This window comes from Corvus moneduloides, chromosome 1 (genome assembly GCF_009650955.1).
Source record: "Corvus moneduloides isolate bCorMon1 chromosome 1, bCorMon1.pri, whole genome shotgun sequence".
Taxonomy (NCBI): domain Eukaryota; kingdom Metazoa; phylum Chordata; class Aves; order Passeriformes; family Corvidae; genus Corvus; species Corvus moneduloides.
Genome location: NC_045476.1, coordinates 38,030,804 through 38,058,523, shown reverse-complemented (window position 1 = coordinate 38,058,523; position 27,720 = coordinate 38,030,804). Strand labels below are relative to the sequence as shown.

Genomic DNA, 27,720 nt, shown 5'->3' with positions numbered 1-27,720 from the left:
TTTGGCAGCACCAGACACCATCTACACCAAGGGCAACCATGCACAGGCTGTGGGGCACAAAGCTGAGCAGTGACATGAGGCACATTTGAGTTTTGTGTGGGAGAGCAGCTTTACACTGGCTCTGTTTGTGTCATTGCTGCACAGCCGCTGGGTGCACATCTTTAATGCCACGTGGTGAGCATCCTCCCTCACCACAGAGTGTGCCCAGACCTGGACCGGCCTGCAAGCCATTCCCTGACACCACTCTTAGCCCTGGACCTCTCTTAACATCATGGCTGTCAAGAGCCTACAGCTTGCTTGTTCCTTGCTGAGCATCGTTTTTGCCAGGCCAGCACAGGCAGCCTTTCCCGTAGTCTGGAAATCAAGGACCCATTTATTCTTGATGACTAGAGGGATCACAGAGCAGGACCAAGAAAAAAGAAGTTGCAGTGGAAGCTGTCTGGCTTCCAGGCTAGTCTGTGCCCCAGACAAGTCATAGCTCAGCAGTTCACAGCGCCTCTGCTATCAGCATCACCATCTGTGAGGATGATATGCTGTGCCACCTTGGGACATTATGATAGCTTCAGTGAGAATTTGAAGCACCTCACACTTGAAATTTGTCTTCCTTTTCCTCTTCAAAATAGGTGATGGATAGCTTAACCCACTCTTTCTATCAGTTTTTCCCAAGTGATTTATGCAGTGGCTTCTAAGGTCTTGAGTACCAAGAATTTACAGTCTTTTTCTTGGAAATGAAGGCTCTTTCTTACTTCAAGTAATATCTTCCACAGCTATTCCTATTATCTGCATTAATGCAGATCCTTGCTTGTCATCCTCAGAAAAATGCTAATGGTAGTGCATTCACAAATTTAATTATGATTGATACATGTGTGTGTGAGATTTAAGTGTACTGCATTTCATTTTCAGCCTTGTATCATGAGAGAGGTCACATGGAGATGAGCTTCCACTTATGTCTCTTATTTAGTGATGAATACAATGGCACTACAATATTTTTACTTTTCTTCTTCAGCCCTTTCCTGATGTGTTTTAACACCTTGTTTGCTCTTTGGAGCCTTGGCTGAATGTTGAGCAGGCACTTTATTACTGACAGTGTAAGAAAATAAGTCATCTGGCTTGTAATAAGTAATCCGAATGGTTGTTGTCCAGCAAAAAGACACACCAGAAATATCTTCTAATACATATTTTTCAACTCCTAATTTGTCTGCTGCCACATTACTGATTTTTTGCCTTTTAAAATTATTCTTGAGCCAAAATCTAAACACTGCTGTGTGAGTTTCCTTCCTGTTACAGATCTCTGAGTAATTAATATCCTGTGAGCAACTACTGGGGTTGCACTGTTTGCATTTTGCTGTTATCAAATGCAGGGATTCTTTGTGTGGTTTCTAAGTTATGACAGACCCTTTCTACACAATCTCTGTTGTTACTTTCTTTTGTTTTGCCAGATACATCTTCAATGAATGAAAATTGAGTCTTGGAGTTAAGTACTTTTGGAACAAAGAACATTCACTTTAAAATACATGCTTTTAACCAAGATGCTTCAAATTTATTCACACATGCTGGAAAATAAGGGTTTTTTTAAACACTTTTATTCAAAAATATTCAAAACACTTTCTATGTTAATTAAAATACAGAATTGCTATCCTGAATTACAGTGATAAAGTAATTCAAAATGCCTATATATACACCTACATATAGGCATATATGTCAACCTGAGAGAAAACGCACCTACAACTCAAAGTAATGGCTTTTCCTTGTGTCTTTGTGCACAGAGAGAATATATTTTCTCCTTTTTCTTAATGACAGAGGGTATATCATCCCCCTTGAAAGGAAACATTTAACAGTAGCAAGTACTGCTGATAGCTACCTCAGTTACGAGTGAACAAGTCCTACACAGATCAACTGCAGAGTAAAAAAATACGGTAATAATCATCCTTCTTGAATACAGGAGTATGTTTTCCAAGTGCATGTGCTGATGACAAGCTGCTGTCTTACCTCTGCCCCTCCATGCAGGCCAATGTCTTGATGCTGGTGAAAAAGAAGCCACGCAGTGCAGTGCTTTGCACAGAGCTGAGCAGTGATTTGTAATCACAGCAGAGAAACCTTGCGTGTCCGTCTCCCATGTTCCACATTTGGGACACCTTCTGTCATAACACTCAGAAAGTCTAGGAGCACAAATAAAGCTGAAGTGAGTAATTATCTGGCACTAGCTTATTGTTAAATGTATCTGCATTTGCTTAGCTTTTCAAAGTTCCTGCTGTTGTCATTTTGCTTGCTGCTGAGTTCAGTGGCCGGTCTGAAACACTTTACAGAGCGTCTTGGTCTCCTGTTGACTGTGTGTGGAATGAACTGGTAGATTCAGTGTGGTAGGTGATGTGAACTCCACACCACTTGCAAAAATACCCAGGTAACTGCCAGTTCTTAAAGAGCATCTTCAGGTACTTCTTAAATTTTTCCCCCATGAAGAAGTAGATGACTGGATTGAGGCAACAGTGAAAAAGGCCGAGGATTTCTGTTACCTGGAAAGCATAGTCCAGACTCCTGCTCACTTGACAGTCTCTAATGACTCCCATAAACTCCAGCAGTTGTAGGAAAATAACAATGTTGTAGGGGGTCCAAAAAAAGAAAAACACAACCATGACAGCAAAAATCATCTTCACGGCCTTATTCTTTTTGTCATTTCTACAGTGAACTAATGTTTTAATGATCATGGAGTAGCAAAATGTCATAATTATAAAAGGGATTAGGAGCCCTAAAATGTTGATTTCCAAAGTGGAAAAAAGCTTCCATGTTGTGAAATTGCCTGGAAATCTCGGCTTGCAGGTTGTATAATTATGTTCATTAAAAGACTCTCTAAATACAAGCTCGGGAACTGAGGCTGAAAGAGCTACTAGCCATACAACAAGGCTAGTAATCAAGCCATGGAAGGCAGTCCTTGCTTTCAAGGAAAACACTGCACGAACAATTGCCAGGTATCTGTCTATGCTCATAAGCATAATGAAAAATATCCCGCTGTAAAACCCAACCAGGTAGATCCATGAAATGATTTTACACCAGGGAGTTCCAAAAACCCATTGGTCTAGTGTGAAATAAGACCAGAACGGCAAGGATAAAACGAAGAGCAAATCTGAGATGGCGAGGTTTAGCAGGTACACATCAGTCATGCTCTTCAGCCTCTTGTATTTGAAGAGGACCACGATGACCAGAATGTTTCCAACGAGCCCGACCAGGAATACCAGGGAATACAGAACAGGTAGGAAGGAGGCTGCAAACTTCCTGACGCTTTCCTTACTGCATGGTTTTGGAGCATCGTTGTAATTATCGTAATAGTCGTAAAAGGTTGAGAGTTCAAGGGACTCTGTACTTGAAGAACTCATGTTTTTTTCCCCAGTTCTGAGAAGAGAGGAGTATAAAAATGTCAGTGACTTTCAGTGCGTGAAGACCATGTGGTTACTCCACAGACCTGAATCACGAGTGACTGACTCACAGCTCAGCACACGACTCACTGCAGGTTCTCAGACATTATGTAAGCATTATGGGATGGGTGCATGTGCACACTTGAACAAAGTACTGTCCTTAGCATGCATGTACTTAGTCCTTGCACTATGGTGCAACTTGCACGTCAAGCACAAATGGATGTTCAAATGGATGAGAGGAAAGCAAACAGGAATGAAAGATGTGGGCCACAGGTGTCAAATCAGAGAGGGTTAAGCCCCGTGTAGAGCAAAGTAAAAAGCAAAGCCACTGTTCATAGCAGTTCAGAATTTCACTCATCCACCTTTCCCATCAGGCATATGCCACCCACCATAAGAAGACAGTGATAAACATGCATCAGACTTTTCTTATGAAATAACATTTACTGAAAGCTGCCATGAGGTTTCAGTAAGTGCTATTTTCGGTGGCTAAATGAATAACAGGAATTTTTCATGTTCTTTTCTAACAGGCAGATACAGAGTTTTAAGTGATGTAAGCTGGACACAGGGAAAATATATTGCTGACTTATGAATCTGTGTGTTATTCACATCACAACATCATTCTTTTAGCCTAACATACCAGAAATTCTGAGTTCTGTTCTTACTTGTGTGTATTGCTCACGTAACAAGTGGCGTTTTTTTAGCCTAGCATACCAGAACTCTAAGCCTGAGCTATGTTCTTCCCCTTTGTCTTTATTTTGTGAATGGAAAGCAGAAGAGAAGTGAGTTTCATTGCTTTACTTGTCTTTGCCATGCGTGTTGCTGCTACATAACAGCAAAAATAGACTATCATTAATCTGAGACCTACTGTATGTAGTCCCAAGCATGACACCTTTCCAGCCCACAGTTCTGTTCCATTCTACAGAGAGAGGAATTTAATATTATTTACAAGCCACAAGGACAAAACCATTTGACACCAATGGTGTAGAAATGACAGCTTTGCGGCAACTGCACCCAGACATACCTGAATCTAATCTGGGTTCAGCATATCTTTGAATTCTTAAAAACATATGCTCACAGAATACACCCACTTCTGATGATGCAAGAATTCTTAAAAACTGCCTAAAAAATTACCTGAGCGGCTATAAAAGGTAAATGAAAAAGCATTACATTCACACATATCATGAGTGTACATGATACACAAATGTCTGAGGAATTGCATTTTAAGAATTTTACCTTTTCTCCTCCTTTCTTCCCAGATGATGTGAAGAAGCTTCTTTGCTCTAAAGGTGCAGAATCACTTGCTTCTCATCAGGTAGCTCTGCCAGAGATGAGCTACCCACACAGCAATATCCACCAGCTGCAAAAAGCAGATGCCACTAGGTAGCTGTGTCTCTTAGCGGAAGCTTCGACTTCCTTAGATTATATCACAAGTACTTCTCTCCTCAGTGCTCATCAGAGACAGTCCCTTTAAGTCAGAAATAGAATTAAACATGTCTTATAATGTTTAAAAAAAACACAGTTTCCACTGGGAGACTGATTACTGAGTTAAAGCAGCTTCATCTCATCCAACAATCATTAAAACTGATGTCACTAAGCATAGATGTCACTCATCTCTCATTCAACTGAAACCTCGTTCTTTTCTTAATCTCAGAAAAAAATAATCAAAGAATCATCTGTAGTGAGCAGAGAGGAGGCAAGCACTTGGTAGGTGTGTGGAAAGTGTGTTTCTAGTCCTTCTCTGACAGATAACTGATTTTGCAAGTTGCACTATGTAATTGTAGAAGAAAAAACTATAGATTTAGTGTAGGGAAGGCTCACTGTTGTTTGATCATCCTAACTCCTACTTCTCTTACTAAAAAAAGAAATGAAGGCATGTTCATTCACACTACCTTTTTGCTTGATGTTTTCCATGGCAGGTTTTATATGCAGCAAATCCACCTCCTACCACTGACCAGCACAAAATGTAACAGTGGTCAGAACATCGAATAAGAAGTAGGATGTGCGCACGCGCTTGTGGTCTAAGGGCAGAGCATGCAACGTGCTGAGGTTTACCGTGGCTGTCACATCAGGAAGCTCAACAGCTTCTATGAATTTCTCTTGAGAGTGAGGTGGGCCTTATTTGTCTTTTGCGGGATCCTGAGAAGGGAGAAGAGAGCACAGAGAACATGTGCTAGTCAAGTGGGATGGTTGTGAGTCCTGCCAGCACAACAGCTGTGCTGGCAGCTGGCAGGTGCTGGTCTCCTCTGTTTCCCAAAAAAGGCCAGCCAAGCAGAAGTACAAGCCATTTCTCAACAGAGAAGCCTGCTTTCTCGTGATCAGGAGAAACTGAAGAGACAGGACAAGAAGCAGAAACAAGAAATCTACAGAAGATGGTAGTGAGAACAGGAAGATTCAGACATCTCTGTCCACAAGAAATTGTATGTTTTCTTGTTCACTCTGGTGTTTTTCCAGACACAGGTATAGCTTTTGTTCAGTTATGCTATTTGCTGCTATCTCATGTCTCATCATGTCAGAGGCACTGTTACACTGCCCAATAACTTATGTTTGGCTGAAAAGCTTGATGTGAAGACAGTGGAACATGTGGGATCTACTGGTTTCAGGTTTTGCCAGAATAAAACAATTGTATGGGAAGGACCCTGTCAGTCATCTTTCACAAGATGCATCTGTGGAAATTTTTAAATCAGTCTGTGGGAGATGTTCCTTCAGTGCAAGTTATTGCTCTGCAGATCATCTACATTTTCTCTTCAGCTTACTAGCAGTCCTTAAAGGATGTGGACATCAGATAAGCAGACAACAGTGTTGTACCTGTTTCATCAGCTCTGCTCACAGAAACTCGAAGCTGTTCCTCTTGATGTTCTTTTGTCTGTGTAAGGGCCCCATTAATCTCTTCTTTGACATCTTGTTGCACTAGGCCCACAAGTTCAGCTTTTTACCCACAATAACAATGAAATTTCTTTAAGTAGATGCTTTTCAGGAAAAAACACCTCTTGCTCTTGACAATGCTCTCTTAGGCATTGATGTTTCTTAGTTCTGGCTGTAATTTTTTTCTCCTCAATAAACCACCATGCATCTGCATGCTTATCTTGTCCCACTCATTATTTTCAGCTCTATCAAACCCGGTATCTTCTTTGAATTTCATCAGTGGCGATTTTTCTTGATTTCCAGATGAAGAGGTGAATAGAACTGAATTCAGATATTATATCTCTCGGACCCTGTAAGAACTCCGTTTGGCTAAGGAACGATTTCCTATCAGCAGCAACATTTTGCGAGATGTGTTGACCACCATCAGCAACATTTCGAGACCTGTCCTTAGCACACAGGCCACACTTCACATATGCTTCTGATCTTTCAGTCATACTGTTAGCAGGGAAAAAGTCTGCAGCCATATGAATTCCAGTTTAGTATGATCCCTATGGCACTGGCCTGAAGAAAGCACCTACCTGGCACAGTGCCTCTTGCCCAGTCCTTCTTTGGAAGCCTTTCAAGTAGCAAATGCACCTGCCATAATACCAGTGCACTTCATACTAAATCACCAAAGGGGAAGGTCTGTCTTTGTAAGGAGACTGAGCAAGAGTGTTTCTGCAGGAAGAGGAATGCTCAGCCACAAAAAGAGAAGAATGTTTATGGCTACAGATACTGAAAACTTGTGATGTGTGAACTCCAGAAAATGAAGATTAAAAAATATAACTGCCAGTTCGTGAAAATCAAGAGGATGTGAATAAATCCTGAAATATCTTCTGATGGTTTACCAATGAACAGGGTTCCTGGGAGAGCCTGCAAGGAAAACTGTGGTGAAAACAGGAAAAAATAAGGGCAAATGAGACAGTGCAGAAAATAGAGGGAAGGTGGTGTGAGTGCAGGTCCTGCAATTGCTTGGAGAGAAAGAACAGTGGAAGGGACTGAGTGTAACTATAGTCTGCAGTAGGGGAGCTCTGAGGTCCCCTTCTGACATGGCAGCCTGTCTTTTTCAGCTGCTTCTTGGAGAACCTGGCAGAGACTAAGAAAAGGAGAATGGCAGGAGATGGCAAGATTAAGGGGAAAGGGGGAAGGGTTCTCAGTGGTGCTGCTGTAAAACTAATGGTTTTGCAGGGGAAGCGAAGAAGAAAAGTCATCTTACTTCTTTACTAAATGGTATCAGGATATGTGGCACTGACCAAATATATCATGAGTGCACAGGGGTGGACCAAACCTGATTAGCCTGACTGGAAGGAGATTAACCTTTTATATGGGATGGTGTTTGGGGGGGGGGGCACATTAAATACAGCAGGATACAATACAATATTAATATAAATTTTAATAAAAGCAAAATGCGGAACAACCTATACCATAAAAAACTTTGCTTTTCACCAAAAGATTATTTCAGCCACTCCCATCTTTTATGGGAAGTCTTATGATTAATTTGCCATTTTACAGGAGGCATAGGACTCTTGCCCAGGGAAGGACTGGAGATAGACATTTACCTAACCCACTAGGCTGTGAGATACTCACTACTGGTATGCCAGTGCACCATCCATTCTGTCTGATCTCAATGCTGGCCAGGGACAGATGATTCAGACAAGTCCTCCTTTGGAAGACGCTTGCCCAGGAGAGAAGCAGATGACAGTAAATAAAAAGGGACCACTAATTGCAAGAATGAGTATTTTGATTGATTGTGTGGATCAGCGCGGGATCCATGCTGCCACAGATGGGCAAACATTTACCTTTCTCATCAAAGCATTCTCTCCATCAGGTGGCCAAGTCCTTCATGCATGGTCAGGCCTTGTGTGATTCTTCTTTTGCAGTTCAGGTGAATTTGGATTGCAGTTTGCACGTCTCTAGCTCCCATACTTCCTTGTTAGCAAAGTGTTTGTTCTACCAGCTAATTGTACAGTTCCTTTCTTTGTAATTTTTAATGCATTCCAAATTTCCTGTACATGACTAAAACTGCATCATTCTGAGAGAGAACTTAAGAAGGGAAGTGAGTGATTTCCCTGTTTTAGAGACAACCCCTGTGTACACTGTTTCTCAGGTGATTCATCCACCATTTATTCAATCTTTTTGAAAGCATGTATTCCCTTTGGCTAAGATAGCTGTTTGTGCTGACAAGGAAATGATTTAAGCCAAAAACATATTTTGCTTGCTCAACACTAAGCTGCAATTCCCCTCATCTTTTTTTCTTTCAGGGGACCAGTCCTGCACATTCTACTGTTTGTATCCACTGGTGATTCTGTGAATGGTGTCAGTCATCCTTCTCCTCGGTCTAATTTCCTTTCTTTCCACATGCCGTGCTTGCAAAACTGCTATAGACAGAACTCCTCATTAAAAAAAAGAACTGAAAATTCTCACCTCAAAAATGACAGAAACAGTCATTTTATATGCCTAATTTTACTAAAAATAAAAATCACTAATGCAAAAAACATGAGTTTTACTCTTCTTAACTGTGAAATGGCACAGCAGGGAGCTTTCCTTGTGATGCTCAGCAATCTGTTAAATGTTACCAAGCCGTTTCTACAGGTAGGTGAGAAATTTGGGCTGTTTCCACTCTGAGGAGCCGTTGATACCTGAGATTTAATTTTTTGTTTTTCCTAAATGTCCCAGCCATCACCCAACCATCACTATGAGGTCCTCTTAAAGGACGCTTTTTCTGAAGAAAAAAAAAAACAAGGCAGTGGTGAATAGCAGAAGTGTTCTCAGGCCACTTTTTTTGATGTTTATTGTGATGAGTTTAGATACAGAGGAATGATGACAATGTGGCAAAAAGGCTTTGGATTCTGTGTGCTTTGTGTTGCTGGTAGCCTTTAAAAGCTTATTAAATGCTTTTAAGGTTTATTAAATACAACAAAGACAGTAAAAGGTCTTCATTGGAGCATCTCTATCATCTTTGTGATTCACAGGCTATTCTGATGTGTTATGTGAATTGTTGGTGAAACTGCCTGTAGTTAATTTTACATCTACAGACTTACATTTGCTCACAAGCAAATAAATGAAACCTCTGAGAAATTGATGTTTCTTCCATCAGCAGAATGTAGTGACTAATTTTTTCTTACTTTTCATAAATATATTTTTTACACTCTGTCTTTTTTAATCAGTGACTCCACTTGTTTGGCTGGGGCGCCCTGCTTTAACCATGAGTGACTTTCAAGTCCAACAGGGTTTAATAATGCCACCTTCTGGTGGAAATGCAAAGAAAGCATTGACGCTAAAGATGGGCAGAAGGAATGAAGGAGCGAGCTTAGAGCAGAGGGTCCTGCGGGGGCAAGGCTGATTACAGGGATAGTGAGAGGGTGTGGTGACTCTGGAAATACTTGGCTCCCGGTGCTGTTGGCCTTGTGCAAAAAGATGCATACTACTGTCTACCATTGCCCCTTCTGAATCTGACCTGATCTGTAAACCCTGGCCTGTGCATTCTGTATTGTTTTTACGATAACTGGTATTTTGACCATCCCTTCACTGTAGCCCCCTGAAACCTGAACTACCAGGAGGACCTGGAGAGCAAGGCTCAGCAACAGGACCAAGAAAAAGGAACTGAACAAGAAACCAACTGAGGGTGAGCCTTAATGAGGGCTCCCTTGGAAAAAAACAACAACAAAAAGCTGATCACAGTATGAGGATACCTAATTTCTAAACAGGACTCCGAGGAGGAGAGGGACTACAGTAAAGCAAAGATTCATTGCAAAGGGGCTCTGAAGCCACTTGGGGGTTATGACCTGGTCCAATTTTAGTCAGCTCTGATACTGCCATTCCCAAAACAGGCAAACCCAGCTTTGAGTCTCCTCAGACACCTTCCTTCCAGGGCAAAGAAGATGTGAGGTGAAGGTCCTTCATCTGTACCAGAAGGCCTAGCATGATGTCCCTAGGAGGTGCTGAAAAGGCAATTCCTGTGCACGCTTAACCAGTTCCCCATCCCTGCCTGGTTACAGGCCATCAGCACTGCTGGTTGAGGCCCTTCCGGTGGGAAATGCTCCCCCTTGCTTTGTGCTCCAGCTATGGCCAAACTGGGATCTCTGTTGCTCAGCAATTGCCTGGGGCAAAGTGGTGGCGAAGGGCCGTGAACAAAGCTGGTTCAACAACCTGCTCCAGGTGCGTTTCAGATTTACCATTTCCTTCTGGTTTGCTCCTGCCTGGTTGGAGACTGGAAAAATAATTGTTGCTGCAGCTCAGGGTTTCAAGGAGCTCCTATCTGTAAGGAACCGTCCTGGTCCGGGGCACAGGAGATTCCACGTGGGAGCAGTAGGTCGTGTCTGACACCAGGGGGAACTGTCTGTCAGAGGTGCGTGGAGCCACCGCCCCTGCGCTGCCTCAGCTTTGTCGGTGTCCTCCATCGTGCTCTGCCCGTACGGGCCGCTGCAATCTCTGCTGCCATTTCTCTGCCTCTCGGTGCCGCTGGCTTTAATTTTAATGTAGCAAATTTATGGGCTAAACGCGAACTCCTCGTGGGCAAAATGCAGCTTCTCAGCTGCCTGTACTATCCTGGCATATTGGACCTATGTATTGTGGAACTGTTGTGCTGCAGCTGGATATGGAGCAGTGACAGATGCATGCAATGGATCAGAGACTTAACAATATGAGTGGGGTGGGAAACAGACTGTTCCAGTGACAGCTGCAGCTGGAAAGTGGATAATATCCCCTGTATAGTGAAACAGCAGTGCCAGAGTCCTTGCTCTCATTCTCTATCCCATTCACTACCCTCTGCCTTCAGTGATATAAAGTTCATGTACGTCTTCCTGATTGAAACATCATGGTCAGAAATTTGGTAAATGCAAACTGTTCTTCACAAGCAAACCATTTTCCTCATGTCCAATGGGGGTTATTTTACAGTATTTCTTTAGGGAGAGGAATGAAAAATGCAATATATTAACATTTTTGTGTCGAGTATTAGTGTAACAAGCAAAATCAGACAGGAACAGTCGGTGGACTTTTTTTCCCCCATACTGAAAACAATGTGTTAACACTTGCCCTGCCCTGTAAAATGCAGGTCTCAAATTTGGGTGTGTATGGTGAAAACCAAGTTCTTAGAGTTGCTACCAAGTAAATTAGGAATTTCTGCTTTACAGTGGCAGCAGAATTACTGCCAACTTCAACAGAAACTGAATGTGGTAAGTGTCAGAAAACAATCTTTAATAGTTAGAAATTGTTCTCAATTTTTGCTTTGACTACTGAACTTGAATTTCAAACTAATAACTCTGGATGGCTCAGGTTTTCATTAGAATTTCAGGTGTCCTACGGAGTTAGGAAACTGAAGTGCAAACAGTAAAACTTCGAGCAGGACTATGTATGTTCTTAATACAGAAAATATTTCATTCAGTGGCTATTTTAGAAGTGGTGTATCAATGGCCCTTGGCAAAGCACGGCATCATGCTTGGGCTATAACTGCAGCAGAAAGAATTTACCATCTAGGACCTGAAAAAGCAACAGTGGGTAGAGATAGTACAACTTCAGATTTTCTTTGAAAAATTCTCATTTGTTTTTTAGTGATAGCAGGACTTGGGGTTTGCATGGATCAGACTTTTTCCCTTGTGGTCCTGCTAAGACAAGGGCTTTGTATCACTCACAAGATCTCAGTGAGGGACTTCACAAAGATCACAGAGACAAAACGGAAATGAGAGAACTTAACCCATAACCCATTAATTAATTAATAGTTTCTCTGTGAAGAACATCATTAAAACTTCAGACTGCCCTGGGCCAGGACTTCAAATCTACTCCCAGGAAATGCTGAATCCAAAGGAAATATGTGGGTAGCGACTGGCTCCTTCTGATGCCAGTGTTGAAAATGACAGCTTTCACTGCTGAGCAATTTCCTAGGCCAATGTGATGCTTTGACTTGCTGCATTTCTAAGCTTTTTGTACAAGTTTTTTGTTAAAAAACCCAAGAAACCAGAGTGGTTAAAAAAAAAAAAAAAAAAAACAAGAGGAAATGTAAATCCTATTATTTTGGAACTGTGATGTAATATTTGATTGAGACAGATTCACAGTGGCACCTAAAAAATACTGATGTCCATGTATCTCCCTGCAAGCAGTTTGGCTGAATGTGTCTTGTTCATTCTATTTTTAAGTAGAACATGAAATACAGTCGTGAACCTGCCGAGGAAATTTGGATTCAGGTTTTATTAGTTCCTCAAACTGTAACCCAGCTGGAAAATGATTTATGGTAAATGTCAGTGTGATTGTCAAACAGGAAAAAAAGTTGATCATGATGAAAAATAAAGATGCAAAGATAGCTTATCACCCCTCAAAAACCCAAAGCCCAACACCCACCCCCCCAAACCCAGAGGTTTCCTCCCCTCCTTTTTGCACAACCAAATACAATTAACTGGAAGTCCAGTTCTTAAAGAGACATCAATGGGCTCTCAGTCAGGCTTGAATGGTGCAGTGCAGCAAAGGGCAGCAATGCCGGTCTCAGCTTGCAGCTGAACCCAGACTTAGCAAAGTTTGTTACTTGCTGCTTTCAGAGCACTGGTATGTCCCATGGAGGCCAAAGTTTTTTAAAGAATAGAAGTTTTTTAAGTTACAAGAATACTCTTCCAGCTAATACCAAAAAAAAAAAGGAAAATGGTGATTTTGGTTTTCACTTGGGTTTTCAAAGATTTAGCACTGCTCCTATGAGGAGGAACCTGCATAAACCAGCGGTTTGTTGCAGAGCCCAACGCCTAGAAGCTCCCGAAGCTTTTAATCTCATACAAATGCTCAAATATTGGGCAATAAAACCATGAAAATAAATGGCAAACTTTATATAATAACTTGCAAATACATGGCATAAAACCTGATAATGTCATGCTGGCAATCCTTGAAAGTATTCCATTGCACAGTGTGGCAGAGAAGACTGGAGCACAGGTTGTCAGGAGGGGCCCTTGGCTTGTGTTCCGGTTTGGCCAAATTTAGAAATATATCCTCTGAGAGAAGGCACAACCACCCCTCCCCCACCAGGTTCGGGAAAAAAAATAAATTTTCCTCGAAGGAAAGTGAAGAAGATAAAACTATTTATTTAACAAACACACGGGAAAGGAAAATAATGTTAAATGGTAAAATCTTTTGCTGTAGAGGAAAAAACCTGGGAAAGCGTTAGAGCCCTCCCTTTGGTCTCCTCGGAGCTGGGGCTTGGGCCAGGGCCAGGCCCTCTGTGCCTGGTGGAAAGTCCTCCTCATGTGCTCTGATGTTACAGCAATCAGGCAGTCCAGTAGAAAAGGGAGAAAATCCGGAATTCCAGAGAAGGAAAAGTTCGACTCTCAGCCTCTCTCTGGAGAACAAGAAACTGGAAAAACTGGCCAAAAGCTGACTGGAAAGCCGCAAGCCGGGTGCTTCCTCCCTCCCCTGCCCCAGCTGGGAAAAAAAAAAACCTGCTATCTTTATGTGACCTTGAACAAGCTGCAAAGTGCTCTGAGAAAGTTTTGCTCAGTTTTTTTCTTCCCCCTCTCAGGCTCAGTTTAGAGGCATAGAAAGGCCAATAATTAATTTCTGGGCATAGGCAGCGATATGGGATACACATCATAAAGTCACCCCAAGACAGCTTGGAAGTGAAGGATTTTTGCAGCTTGCAGGGGACCCAGGGCTGTCGAGGCAGTCTGACTCACAGTAGCAAGTCTGCCCTGCCAGAGGGAGATGCACCTGGAAGGAGAGGGATGCACTGTACTGTGACGGGTAGGATTGCTGGGGAACCCCTGGGGAGAAGCAGCAAAAGGCTCCTCGTTCCTAGAGAGCGGGCATAAGGCTCTGAGTTTCCACCTTTCATTCTGAAGACAGCACATGGATCATATTTAAAGGAGCTTTTTACTCTTCCCACTCAGTAACTCACCATTGTCTGGAAAATCTAAGGGAAGTTAAATAAACCAAGCGCAATTGCCTTGCTCAGTTTGGCAATCCACCATCTTCAGGCTGACTTCATGCAGATAACTTCTTGTTTAGTCTCAGAACCTTCCTCTTTCTGTCTGCACATCTTGACATTTCTTTAAAAAAACATTGCAAAAATACCACTTCTTAAAATACCACTTTCTTGGGGGTAGGGACAAAAAAAGTTGCCACTTGATTAGGCAGACTGAATTTTAAAAAATAATTTAATTTCAAGTGACACTCGTGCTACACTTAGACAGCAAGTCTGGAGTGTGGAAGTCCACTTATAGCTGAAAATTACAAAATTAACATAGAGAATATATTTCCACCAAATACAAAGCGTTTTATGAAAAGGGGGTTTGGTTGGTTTTTTTTTAGTGTAGAGGGTGATGAGTGTTCAGTAGCAAAAAATGGAATGTTTGTGTAATTATTGCCATTGGAAAATTGCTTAATGGACACACTCTCCTCCACGTTTTTTTAGAAACAAGATAGTACTAGGGTCCACAAGGAAAGGCCCTACTCCTCCCCCTGACACTCTGAAACAACTTTGTTGTGTTAGTTCAGAAGTGAGAGAGTTACTTTGATTTGAGATATTATCAGTTTCTTCAGTGTATAGAAATAGGGTTGCACTCTCATGGACTTATTTTGTAAGATTGGTCCTTGATTTTTCTTGTAAGGTGATCTCAGCTTCATTATTGGCAACAGTCCTTTTTCCCTTCACCTAACTCTAGTCCACAGTGCCAACAAATTCTCCTTTGTTTTTACAGCAGATGATGACAGGGATGCCCAGGTAAAGGACTCAGTTGTCTGATGGACATTTTTCTCCCCCAGTGCATTGTTACTGCACGAGTAAAAAGGATATTTGGAGGCTGTGAAGTGCACATGGGAAATGCGTCCTCTGGGATGCTTTAAGTCTGGGTACAGCTGAAGTTTTCCCTGGGGAAATCAGCTGTGGTGGGAGAAGTCCCAAAGCTTGAGGAAGGCTGTGGTAACCAGCAGGGGCAAGTGGTCATTGTGTCCCCAAAGCTGTTGTCTGTGACAGTGTAGACACGGCTGGGATTTACAACATGTAGCAAGCAGGGCATGGGGGTGAGGCACAGACCATGCTCAGCTTGATCGTGCTATGCTTGGACCAAGCACAGGGATACCCATACTTCTAACTCCCCTTGTTCCAGAGGGTGCTGATGTCCACTGGTCAGAGCCCTCGGGGATGTGCTGAGTGAAGGACTCCACCGAGCTCTGGCATTTGGCTGAGGCCAAGCCCGTGAAAATCAGGAGATACACCCACTGGCATATCTCTAATCCTTGAAGATAGATTAGAGATCTTTGCTCTGATTTATTGCATGCTGTAAACACAGGGTGCACTGGTGACACTAAACACATGTTCAGAAAGAACTCCTTTTTATTGTTAAACAGTGGGACTTTATGACATATGAATGCGCGGTTAAAACATTTGTTGCAGTCAATAACCACAAAATTACTTCCTTATGGATATATAGCATCAAAAATACACCCCTTTACTATCAGAAATATTCCCCTTTCCTAAAAGTCAGTCACCATTCATTAAAGAGATTTCTCCTCCCTTAAAAATGAGTTTAGGTCTATGTACATCAGTATCACATGCACGTACACTGACACATGCACAAGTTGCAGTGGTGGAACTGTTCAAAAGCTTCCCTATCCTTAAATTCTTCTCCACCTCCTTTTCTAGGCACGGAGCACTCCTTTTCTTTCTACTTTCCCTCTTCCTTACTCTTGATCCAATTCCATGTTCAACACTGACATATTGTACTGCTTTTGTTTTTAAAATCTTTACTGTTTTAGAATATTTAATGCTTAGCAAGAGGCATGTCAGTAATTCAGTGCAACCATTAAGGCTCTTCATACGGATAATGGCAACCCCTCAGCAGTTGCTATCCCTGCAGGACACACATATTGATACATTTCTCCTTCCCAGAGCCTTTTAGACGAAGACAGAACCATCCTGGTCGCTGGTGTTCAGGGTTATGTTGCTGTTCACCACACTTTCTGCATAACTAACTGAATGGGTGACCTGGTAGCGACTGCAGGGCCCACAGAAACACAGGAATGGACAGTGCTTCAAGCAGACTTGATAAAGGTATTTCCTGAATTTTTCCCCAGCAAAGGCATAGATAAGAGGATTGAGACAACAGTGACTGAATGCAATGGTTTCAGTCAGGTGCATTGCATAGTCCAGTGACTTAATTTGGTTGCAATTTGTGAATAAATCATAGTGATATAAAGTATCTAGAAAAATCAGTACATGGTAGGGGGACCAAAACAGAAAAAACACCATCACCACAACCAAGGTCAGTTTTATGGCTCGTGCTTTTTTCTGATTTTTGCAGGACAGGAGGGTTTTGATGATCCCACAGTAGCAATAGACTATGATACAGACTGGGATGAAAAAGCCAATAATGTTCAGCTCCATATTGCAGAACACTGGCCAGATGTTCTCCAGCTTCTGTGGGATGACAGCAATGCAGTCATTTTCTACGAGCTGAGAGAACACAAAATGTGGCACTGACACTAAAAACACTACTGCCCACACTCCGCAGGCTACAAGGAAGCCATGTTTTATTGTTCTGGATTTCAGAGAATAAGTTGCCCGGACGATGGCCAAGTACCTGTCAACACCGATAACAGTGATAAAGAACATGCCCCCAAAGAAACCGATGTAGTACAGAGAGGAAACAGCTTTACACGCAATAGTCCCAAGGGTCCATCCACGGACCGTGTTGGACGCCCAGAATGGGAGGGAGATCACAAAGAGAAGGTCAGAGACGGCCAAGTTCAGGAGATAGATGTCAGTGATGCTTTTTTGATTGCCTTTCACTATGGCAAAAACCACCATTAGATTCCCTGTGAGGCCGAGAGCAAAAACCACAATGTAAAATATTGGCAGAAATATTCTCCCAAACTCTTGGATGTCGATTTTATTGCAGGAGAAAGCGTATTCATCGTAAGCGTATTCACCTGTTGTTTCTGCATATGCTTCCGTCATGATGAATTTGCTGGCTAGAGGCAAAATAGAAAGAGTAAAAATAAAACATTAGAGTGATCTTATGTGTGCTGTGGTAAAATACTGAGGGACTGCACCAAGCATGCTTTGGGATTTTGTCACTATTTATTTGAGTGAGGGTTGTATTACAGTGGAGGTGATGGTAGTTACGTTATGACAAAAGCCCAGACTCTGCTGTCACGTGTACTTCACTGAAAATTAACTGTTTAGGATAAGAAAAAAATTAATGAGAATTTCAAGGGCTGTCACATAAGCCCCTGCTTACTGCAGTGCAGCAGGAGCAGCAGCAAGCTGAGATCTGTGCAGGTGGTACATGCACCATGAGCAATGCAGACGCTGTGCCAGCCTGTGGGGCAGTGTTCGGCAGGAAACGATACTTCACAAGTAACAGTTGAACAGATTCAGTGCCTGTCAACACCAACAGCCGCATCTCCCCCACACGCTAACCCTGGGCTGGAAGGGTGGCAAGACGCCCAGTTTGGCCAGGCCTGAGCTGATGCTTGCTGACATGAGAGGAGCAAGTCTGCACTGGGACACTGCTGGCAGTGAGCGTATCTTCGATGAGGCTTTTCTAAAAATCTTCCTATGATCAAAAGAAGAGAAACTATATTGGCCCTTTTCCTCAAGCAACAAAGCATCTCGTGACTGCTCCTGCTTTGGCTGTGAGGCTGGAGCCAGGAATACACCTCGACTGAATCCAAAGAGAGTATGGGGTGCAGGTGTGTGACCTCTGGCCTCACTGGTCTGCACACCCAAAACCTCAGAGCACCTGTCAATTCATCTGCTCTCCTTTGGGATGTAGTGTTCAAGTCTCCGCAAAGATTTCTGTTTGCAAGGAATCAAAAATCCTATAGGAGTGCAGGTGTTGCTGTATTCAGTCTGCTCCCTAGCTGGATAAAGAGCTTGTAAGTATCCATTGCTTGCTCTTGCTGGAGGAGATGAAAGAAATTGAGTGTGATACACTGTGCAGAAGCCCAGGGAGATGATAACACGGCCAAACCAGCCTGTTAAAGGTGAGACTGAAAAGAAAAGGTCAGTGCTAACATAACTGCAACTAGTAACTACCCCTTGGCAGTTATCACTGTCACAGTGTCACCGTCTTCTTACAGGAATCCCCTGCTGCCTGTACAGAAGTGACTCAGTTCAGTGACCATAGGCTGTCTCTGAGATGTTCACATCTCCTGTTAGTGGGTGGTATAGTCAGTACAGCCAACAAACAGCAGTGCATCTCATCCAATGCAGGTCAGGCCAAATCTGCTTTCAGACAAGACAGACAGCTTTGCAGACTGCTGACCACACTGATGAAACTTCTTTTTCCAAATATAAGGCAAGCATGGACACACTGCTCAGTGGTAGGCGCTGATGGTGTATAGCTACCCTGACTCCTGACACTTAGAGCTAAGTGATTGGAATCCCAGCCTGCAGGTCCACATTTCACCAACAGCAATAGTTTTTATACCTTCTGTTTAAAATAAGCCATGCAAGATTAAACATGAAATAAAGATGTCCTCAAGTGTGAGACAGTTTCCTGTGACACGGTGGTAACTACAACAATCTTGCTATTGTGACCATAGCAACATTTTCTCCTAATGCTTCATTGCCAGAGTATTGTTTGTGGTGTTGGCTGTGAAGCTCTGGCCTCTTATTTTGTAGCAATATCTTAAAGAGGGTTATTTTTTTGTGCTAGTTTGAAATGCATGCTCTTAATTTTAAAATAACTTTTTATTCTGAAAATTCAAACCCTGATGAGAAGTGCTCTCAGACCAGAAAATATGTTTGTGGTTTGCGCAGGAAAAGTGTGCTAGAAAGGGCTGCCTCAGCACTGGTAGCTCTGGGGCATGGGCACCGTGTGGGGAAAGCTGTTTGCAGCAGGCAGCCACACCCATGGGCAGAGCGGTTCTTGCAGTATCTGTCCACTTGCCTTGGGAGCCGAGTCCGCCTTCAGTCCGTCCAGCCCCGTCAGCCCAGTTCAATTCTCCAGCCTCTGGAGACGAGGGATCTGACACCGGCAGAGTTAAAGGGACACAAACAGGAAAAGCTGAGGCGCTGGGGCAGAAGCTGACAGCAATTGCAAACAAGATACTTATTTTCTACTTATTTTCTACTGGCGAGATAAAGAGTTGCCATCTCTTTATCTGCCGTGTTGAGTGATACATATATGAGCAGGAGACATCATACATAACCTCAATAACCCATCATTTTCTGCCTTCTCATCCTGATTTCTTTCTTCCTTTCTGAAACTAAATGTATGCAGCAGAAGCGCCAGGGCACACCAAGTCTCTTGTGCCGAACATGTGTCACTGTCAGCTCCCCAGCTCCTTTGCCTGTTACTGCATCCATCTGTGCAGCGCCAGAGCCTCAGCCTTTCTCTGCAGGCTCATGTGCTCCACAGCTGCTTCTTCACTCATGCAGAGGTTGCTGAGGGCTACAAAAGTGACTGACTGGAGCAGGAACACCTGGTCTGTGAGAAGACACTGGGTTTGGTCAGCCTCAACAAGAGATGTCTCAAGAGAGATTTAGGGAGAAGGTGTAAAGGTGAAGTAGACAACTTTCCTCAGGGGAATAATTAACAATAGCTGTGGGAAATCACTGCTTAATGTACTGAAAACAAATTTTTGCCATGACGATGCTCAAACACCAGGACAGGGCTCCAGGGGGGTTGTGGGTTCTAATCCCTGGAGATGCTTGAAACTCAGCTGATCCTGCTCGGTGCATGGGTTTGAACAAGAGACCTCCAGAAGTCCTGTCCTATCCTTGTGACTCTGTGGCAATGCCAGACAGAGGTCATGCTGTTTCTGCAAAGTGTCCCAGCTTCTTCTCAGCCGTGGAAGCTCCTGTTTCATACATGTCATTCCTGGTGTGACAGCCAGAAGTCTCATCAGACAGAGGGGGAAAATTGATCGAAGCCTGCTCTTATCCCCTTAACAGCTTTGCTAATTGTGCTGTCATCCAGAGAGGGCTGTTCGGTGGTGCTTGCCTTGACTGTCTGGGCTGTGTGAAATCCCTGCTCTGCAGAGAGGGAATGCACATTGCTTCACTCTCCTCTCTAAGAACCTCTTGCTATGCTGGTTTTTAACACGCTTGCTCCCTTAATTAGTATCTAGAAAGGCAGCTTGTCCATCTGGAGAATTTCCATATGTGTCTGTAGAAGTCACTGTGCTCTATTGGACAGAGAGGATATCACATATGTGAGGAAATGCAGCTCCCACCAGGGCTTAGCCCTCAGATCTGGCAGACCCCTGCACAGATTTCAGCACTGGCATTGCCTGGAGAGAGAGCTGGGCATGGGAATGGCCACCTTCTTCACTGGAGAACATCTACACAGGTGTGTAGGAGAAACTCCTGGACTTAGTGAAGTAAAGAGAAACATTGCTTGTGCTGGGATATTTCCTGAAATGCCATTTCAGTCAGGTAACCTCCTCTAGCTCACTGATGAGGATCATTTATTTCTACAGTAGCAAATTATTTCCTTTACCCTCAGATGGGTGCTTGAGGAGTCTGTGGTACCTACAACAACGAGAAGGGTAAGATTGTGTATAGCATGTCCAGGGGCAAGCAAGAACTGCACTTACCAAAATGATACTAGCCTTTGAATCTGCTGGCAGTCTGTGGCTTGGTCTCTCTCTAGCTCCTGGATTTCATATATCAGCAGTCACACACTCATAATCTTCCACCACCACTCATCCTGCAAGGACAATGCCGCCAGTACTGTTAGAATATTTAGCTCCTCTGACACCACTTTGCTCAGTTTAAACTGATGATACTCAGTAGGTGGGCTGCAAACTACAAAAGGCTCCCAAAACCCAGCCCATGCTAGATAGGGATGTGTTGAGATGATATTGCACCTTAAAGAGAGAAACTTAAATCTGGCCATCCTCCATCCTTTCCTGCCAGCCTCTCTGTCAGCCACTAAAAGTCCAGTGCAGCTTCTCACTGTCAGCTTCAATCCAATTTTCTCTTTTATACTTACAATAAATGTTCACCTAAGGGACAGAGTGAACTGAAGAGTGTAGAGGACATAGGAGTAGGACTGCAAGGCTTTGAGGTTTCTCCACCAGATATTTTCCCTTGCTGACTACAGGAAATAGTAGATTCACTTCTGCTTCTCATGGAACTGCTTGACCACTTTTCTCTCTCTCTGGATTTCCCCATCGATTTTGCACCCTACTCTTCACAAACACTTCTGCTCTTAATCACATTTATAGCTATCTCAAAGACCATAGTCTGCAAGACCAAGACCCCTGTTTCTCAACCCAGCTATTCCCAAACCACCATGTGCACCCCATGTAATATACAGGGAAGTGAAATTGTGAGAAGTCTGCAAACTCCTCCAAAGAACAGAAGTTGCTTTTCAATCTTCAAACAACACTCGCATCAGGCTGGGTGACACAAAAGGAAATCCTGTTTATGCATCTGATCTTTCCAGGTGTCATCCCTGGCACTTCAGCCAAGTGCCATGTTACAGGCTTTACTGCCAAAAAGAGGGAGATCTTCAAGCAGTTTGCCTCCCTGTGATGCCTCTCCTACCAAATTAAAAGAAGTGAAAAAACCAACCAAATCCAGTCTGCCAGAGGGTTACGCTTCAGATTTGCACAGTATGCTAATAAACGTATTTCAGCCTCAGAAAGGTTTTCACACCTTAGTCAGCATTTCTGAGCACTGCTTACACTCTTTTCTCATGCTGGCAAAACATGCTTTCAGTGCACACTGAATGGCCTGATGAATCACCTGGCCCTGGGAAGCTGTAGGCTTTGTGGGAACCCCTGTGCAACCCTAGAGGTGCATGTATATCCCTTTGGCACCCTTAGATCTGAGCTGCCATCACCCTACCCAAGTATAAATGCCCTTGCTTTTTTCATTTGCAGCTACACCCATCTGCTTCTTTCCAGCTGGTGCTTCTCAGAAAGAGCATAGGGATGACCTCAGGCACCTCCAAATGAAATGTTGTAGCTATGGTGGCACTTCTAACACACAAAAGAAAGAGATTAAAGAAAATAACCAGAACTGGGTGGGAACTAGAAGGAGATGGCACAATGGGTAAAACTTAAACAGCCTGGCCAAGCATCTACCACACAATCATCGGAGTGTCACAGACACCTCCAACCACAAAATCATCAGTGCCGTGGACACCTCTACCCACAGTTTAGATGATACACCACCCAAAACTTAGACTTATGGGTGGTACATTAACCAGAGATGGGGCCCAGTTGCTAGTCCTACGCCCACCTAGTTCGTGTAATTCACTTAGTTTGTTTTTCAGAGCAGGGTGGTTCCATTCATAGACAACGGCCTCTGGAGTTGCTTGGGATCATGTTAGATAGCCAGGGCCAAAAGCAAGCCCATCCCAGCAGATGCAGTTACTTTAAATCTTAAATGTCAGTCTTTTATTCAGTCCTGAAGTGGGGAAGATGTTCTCCCTGTTCCTCCTCTACATGCCAACCTTTGAAAATGGGAAGGAAGGTGAAAGGGCTGATCTAAGCCAACCTTTAACCCAGGCAAAATGAATTTAAACTGTTAAGGAGCAGAGCACAGCTGAGGCCAATCTGTGTGGCTTTATAGAAGAGGAGCTTTAGCTTGGGCATCTGATGGGATTGCAAGGTTGAAAAAGGGGGCTGTGTGGGAAGAGTTGGAACTCTGGTTTGCAGTGATTTGTTTAACACATGTCTCCAGCCCAAAGCAAGGCCAAAGAAGCATTGCAATGGGATTTGGACTGGTTAGACATCATATCTCAAAAGACAGACGTCTGTGGAGGAAGCCTTGCCGAACTAGGAATATTGCTTGTAAAATGTTTGTGGAAATGACAAGTTGAAAGCCAAAAACTCTTCGGTATTTTTATCATTGCTCTGAAAGCAGATTGGCAATGAGAGCTGGCAGGGGCATGTGAAAAAAGGGTTCCAGGACTGGAGAGTGATTCAGACAATCTGGGTAATCTAGGGCTTCTGGGTGATTCACATTGGCTCTAATGTACCCACATGTAACCAAAATGACACACTTGGGAGTTAAACAATGTGGGCCATGTCTCAAGAGCGGGGGCATATCTGAAAGGAAACTTGACTGCAAGAAAAGCTGATGCAACCCTCAGATGTTAAAAGAGCTGCCAGATGGGAAGGAACAAATGACTTTACCATTGCAGAGCTTGATACAGGGGCTGTAGACATAATTTGTAACACTCGATTTCACTTTTGCTTGTGTTAATAATCTTGCTAATTATTTGAGTGGGATTAGCTGTCCGTTACAGTGATGCAGGGAAATTCAAACTAGAAACATGCAAGACAGGAGTAAGATGAACATTTTTAACAATGAAAGCCTAATGACTGGAACAGATTTCAGGTAGGAAAAGGACATTTTTGCATGTCTGAGGGTCTCACTTTGAGAGAAGGTATTGGTCTGGGAAATGGATTTAGGCCAGACATAGTGGAGAATCTCAGCTGGAGGGTGCTAGGTTAGACCCTACAGCCCTTGATAGGCAGGGAGGCAGACCAGTTTGGGGCACTTCTCTCAACAACCATGACTCTCTTCAGTAATAAATGACGGAAAAAGCTAAACTGCCCTCTCCCCCACACTAGCTAGCTCAAATCCTGGGATGTGACCCCTGGAAGGAAGCAGTCTCCTGTGAAGAGTATGGAGTAGCTGCTAGCACTGAGGCCATAATGATGGCTGTGGAAAGGAAGCATCACAGTTTGGAGATGTCACCAAACAGCCCCCCTGTTGAATCCTGTGTGTTTTCCCACCTAACCAGTTCTTTTTTTAATCCTCTCTAGCTTCTGCGTGAGTGTGGTGAAATCCCACATGCTCCCTGCCCCTCTAGTTCTTCCTCAACGACTTTAAGGTGAGGAAATTCCTTTCTTTGGTGTTTCTTCCTTCTTCTGTCATTTATTCTCAGATCAACTGGACTATTTCTGTGGCCCATCAGAATTCTGCAAACCCAATGATTGCTTTTCAATTTGCATGATTTAATTTATGGAGGCTTCCCCCAGTAATGTGAGGATACATTTTTTAAAAGCAAGTAGTTCTCTGGGATGCTTCATTATTGAATTTTCCAATTCAAGGTGAAGTTGAAGGTGCAGAAATATGATGCTGAGGCTTCAAAGGATTAGGCCACTTAGGGTGTTTTAAGTAAATGACTCATAAATGGAAGCCGATAAAATCACTGCTGATAAAGACAAGACTGAATCTTGCCGAGGCTTTTGATCCCTTTACAACAGTATTTAGGTCAAAGATATTAAAAAATGCCACTTCCCTGATCCAATTCTACAGTTTTTACACCAATATTACCAACTAAATTAGAAGCAGACACCACTAGCTGAAGACGAGAAGCATGTAAATCTACAAATTTAAACCAATAGTTTTTGGTGAAAAAACACATTTGAAAAGATCAGACTTTGATCCTGGAAGGCAGGAGGAGAGAATTTAGAGTCCAAAATCCCTAGGGTCTCTCTCGCCTTTGCCTAGGGCATTATAGCTTTGGAAAGTGCTTTCTCAGTGATGCTTCATGCTCACCTGGAGGCAACTGCAGCACAGCAAGTAATCAGAGCACAAGATTTCTATTAGCCCATCACATCAAAATTAGGTGTAGTCACGATTCATAAAGAAAACACAAAAACACGGACTTCCAGCTGTCTCTGCCAATGTCAAGGGCTTCATCACCCATCTTTCAGAGCAACAACAGAGGTGCTATTTTGAACAAGACCTCGCCCTTGGCCCCTCAGTGCACTGGCCAGGCTGGTGGCCTCAGTCAGGCTGTTTGTGCTACCATCATTGCAAAGCAGGCACAGGGGACTGAACTCAGATGGCCTGGGCACATCCTGCCCCCAGCAGCATCCCTCCACGTGCTGGTTTTGCTGCCCCACCAAGAAGACTTGCTGTGAGCCAGTTGGAAGGGACAGCTGCATCCCAGCCGTGTGTGGTTTGCTGGGGCCACGGAAAGCCCTGCCAAACCCCAGGCAGCTCACTGCTGTGGTTGCTGGTGTATTTATAGCAAAAGCTGAAGGTTTCATGGTTTCAGCTCCTTCCCTTGGCACTGGGGAGGACAAAGCCCCTCTGAAGCAGACAGGGTGGACATGCAGGAGCCTTGGTGCCTGCACACTTAATGGAGCAGGGAATAGGTTCAGGTTTCAGGGCATGACCAAGTCTCTTGAGCACATGAATCTGTTTCAGAAATTACTTAATGCCTTTAGGAAAGATGACCTGACAGTATGACTCGGACTCCCACATCTCCCCTGCATCTTAAAACTGAGGTTCAAAAATCACTGAAATGGTTCTAAAATTTGCATCCATGTCTCTCAGAGTGGTCCTGATCCTATGACCGGAAGTAAGGGAGCTCTGCAGAGCTTCTGCAGCCTGAGATGGTTTCCCAGCAGTGTCCTGCTCCCAGGACCAGCCAGGGGGTGGGAAATTAGGTAAATGGTGAGTATTGTTGCAGAGCAGTATTTATTTTGGTCCTTGCAGAGGCTGGGGAGCACTTTAACTCAGCTACTGGGGAAGCAGTGGCAGAGCTGAGGGAGGGAGCAGGGGCCCTCCCAAGAGCTGCCCACAGGGAATAGGGTGTTTGGGATTGTCATCTGATAATGGTGACTGGATGGTGACTGCCAGGATCAGGTTTTTTTATTTCACAGGTATTTTATCTAGCCTGTCAGTTCCCCTAATTACCCTTTCTGCTTGCACAGTTTCTTAGGAACTCTGTATCTTTTTTTTTTTTATGCCTAGCTGACCATTTTGCCAGTGTTTTTCTTACCTGCTCTTCCTCAGTATTTTTTTTTCCCAGGCCTTCCCTTCTGAAGCAGCATTCCAATTTCTTTTGTATTTTCTGTTGAAGGGACAGTAAAACCAGATGATTATTTGTAGCTAAGAGCACTGTTTGTACTTGTTTATGGTTACTATGGGCTCTGTCCCCTCACTGCCTTTATTGTGGCATCTATTTGCTTCCTGCCTCAAACCCCTTTTTGTGATTAATAATTTCATATTGCCTCAGCATCTCTGAGAAATCTGAGAGGGCTCTCTATCAGTGGGAGCTCTTTTAAGTCATCTTCTCCATTGTTTCAGAGAGCAGAGCACATTACCCCTTTCTGACTGTGTATGGATGAGATTTAACTTCTGGAGTTGCCAGCTCCTTCCCAGGAAGATCAGGTTTTCTATGGGATTTATTCTCAATGTACTATGTGTTGTTTCTTGTCAAATTTTAGCCTTTTCTTCTCCATTTTGGACTTTTTCTGCACTGCCCAAACCCTTTAAATTCATCACAGTTGCTGTCTTTTATCCTATCATCCAGTTCACTGCCTCTGGCTGCACTGCCTGCACACAGGGCTTGCCCCGACAGACCAGATTTTGGGAACCACTGTTCTGGATCTGTGTTTATATCACACAAGTACTGAGTGGGTGGCCACCACTGAGTTACCCAAATGTCTCACCCAAACCGGCATACATCTTTATATAACATCTTTCCTGTGGAAAGGTGAGTCACAGAAAAATCAGGTATGTTATACAGAAATGTAAGGCTTTTCAAACGTCTGTAATTTCCATTGCTCTCTTGCTGATCTGTCTGTATCACATGCTTTCTATTGGCTCTACCAGATTTTCTGCTTTTTGGGCTGTCTTTCAGTGTCAGTGATGTTTTGGATGTTGGTTCACTGACCAAAACTAGAAGCAAGCAATGCCGGTGAGTTGTGAAATCCCTGCAGACATTGAACAAAAAACTTCTAATGAAGTAGAAGGGCTGTATCTTCTTGGTCTGTCCTTCTGGGTTAATGTTGCACACTAGTCATATATCAGCATCTGCTAACCTTGAGCATTTCTATCCGTGGTGAATATTCCTCTTACCACAAGATGCCACAAATAATTAGTGACCGAGTAAAATTTATCTGTCCTGGTTCACTTTATTAGCAAAAAATGCTTCCCTTTCTACTTTCACAATTTGTAAACAGTACCCACAATTATATATTATATTTTATATATCATTATATATATTAAGTATATTATATATTATAATATATATATTAAATTATATATAATTGATATTATTACATATCATTTAGATATAATTATATATTTCAAATTATATATAATTTAGATTTCAAGCAGTAAGCAGTGAAGAATTTCTTTAAGTTCATAAGACACCATTTCGTTCGTCTTGCTCTGTCAAATTAGAGGGAAAATATAATTGTCTCTTACCTTAATTCATAACTGCATTGAAAACCTGTTGCAGTGGGGATCCTGCATAATGGGAATGATAGACACAAAAACCAATGTTTCCCTCAAGCTGAGCCTGTTTGGATTTAAATGTATGTTTCCTCTTCTCTAATCCTCATGCCTATGTGAACGTGTTGGCTTCCTGGGCTGAGCTTCTTTGGGGCTGAGATAGTATTGATGTGCTGTGCTTGGGTTCTGCTGGCTTGCTTGTGAAATTTTGAAGTAGGAGGCAGCCACTCAGAGGGACAGAAGGGCTTACAGAGGACAGGACTTGCACGG

General features: G+C 43.2%; 2 protein-coding genes across 5 annotated transcripts; both read right to left on the bottom strand.

Annotated features, from left to right (window-relative positions):
• Positions 1-1,515: 1,515 nt before the first annotated feature.
• LOC116442819 (C-C chemokine receptor type 4-like) lies at positions 1,516-5,350 on the bottom strand. Its single transcript, XM_032106311.1, has 3 exons — positions 5,300-5,350; positions 4,644-4,875; positions 1,516-3,387 (listed from the first exon to the last, which is right to left on the bottom strand). Exon 3 carries the CDS (start codon positions 3,369-3,371, stop codon positions 2,301-2,303), a length of 1,071 nt encoding a protein of 356 aa, XP_031962202.1. The 5' UTR covers positions 3,372-3,387; positions 4,644-4,875; positions 5,300-5,350; the 3' UTR covers positions 1,516-2,300.
• Positions 5,351-15,593: 10,243 nt separating this feature from the next.
• CX3CR1 (C-X3-C motif chemokine receptor 1) lies at positions 15,594-27,720 on the bottom strand. Of its 4 annotated transcripts, XM_032106253.1 has the most exons (7): positions 27,496-27,720; positions 27,424-27,448; positions 25,991-26,062; positions 20,829-20,941; positions 19,178-19,255; positions 17,211-17,252; positions 15,594-17,096 (listed from the first exon to the last, which is right to left on the bottom strand). In XM_032106253.1, exons 6-7 carry the CDS (start codon positions 17,236-17,238, stop codon positions 16,177-16,179), a joined length of 948 nt encoding a protein of 315 aa, XP_031962144.1. In that variant the 5' UTR covers positions 17,239-17,252; positions 19,178-19,255; positions 20,829-20,941; positions 25,991-26,062; positions 27,424-27,448; positions 27,496-27,720; the 3' UTR covers positions 15,594-16,176. The 4 variants fall into 4 exon arrangements, with proteins under 4 accessions (XP_031962144.1, XP_031962135.1, XP_031962123.1 ...); XM_032106244.1 differs by lacking the exon at positions 19,178-19,255; XM_032106232.1 differs by having other exon boundaries at positions 15,594-17,252; positions 27,496-27,719.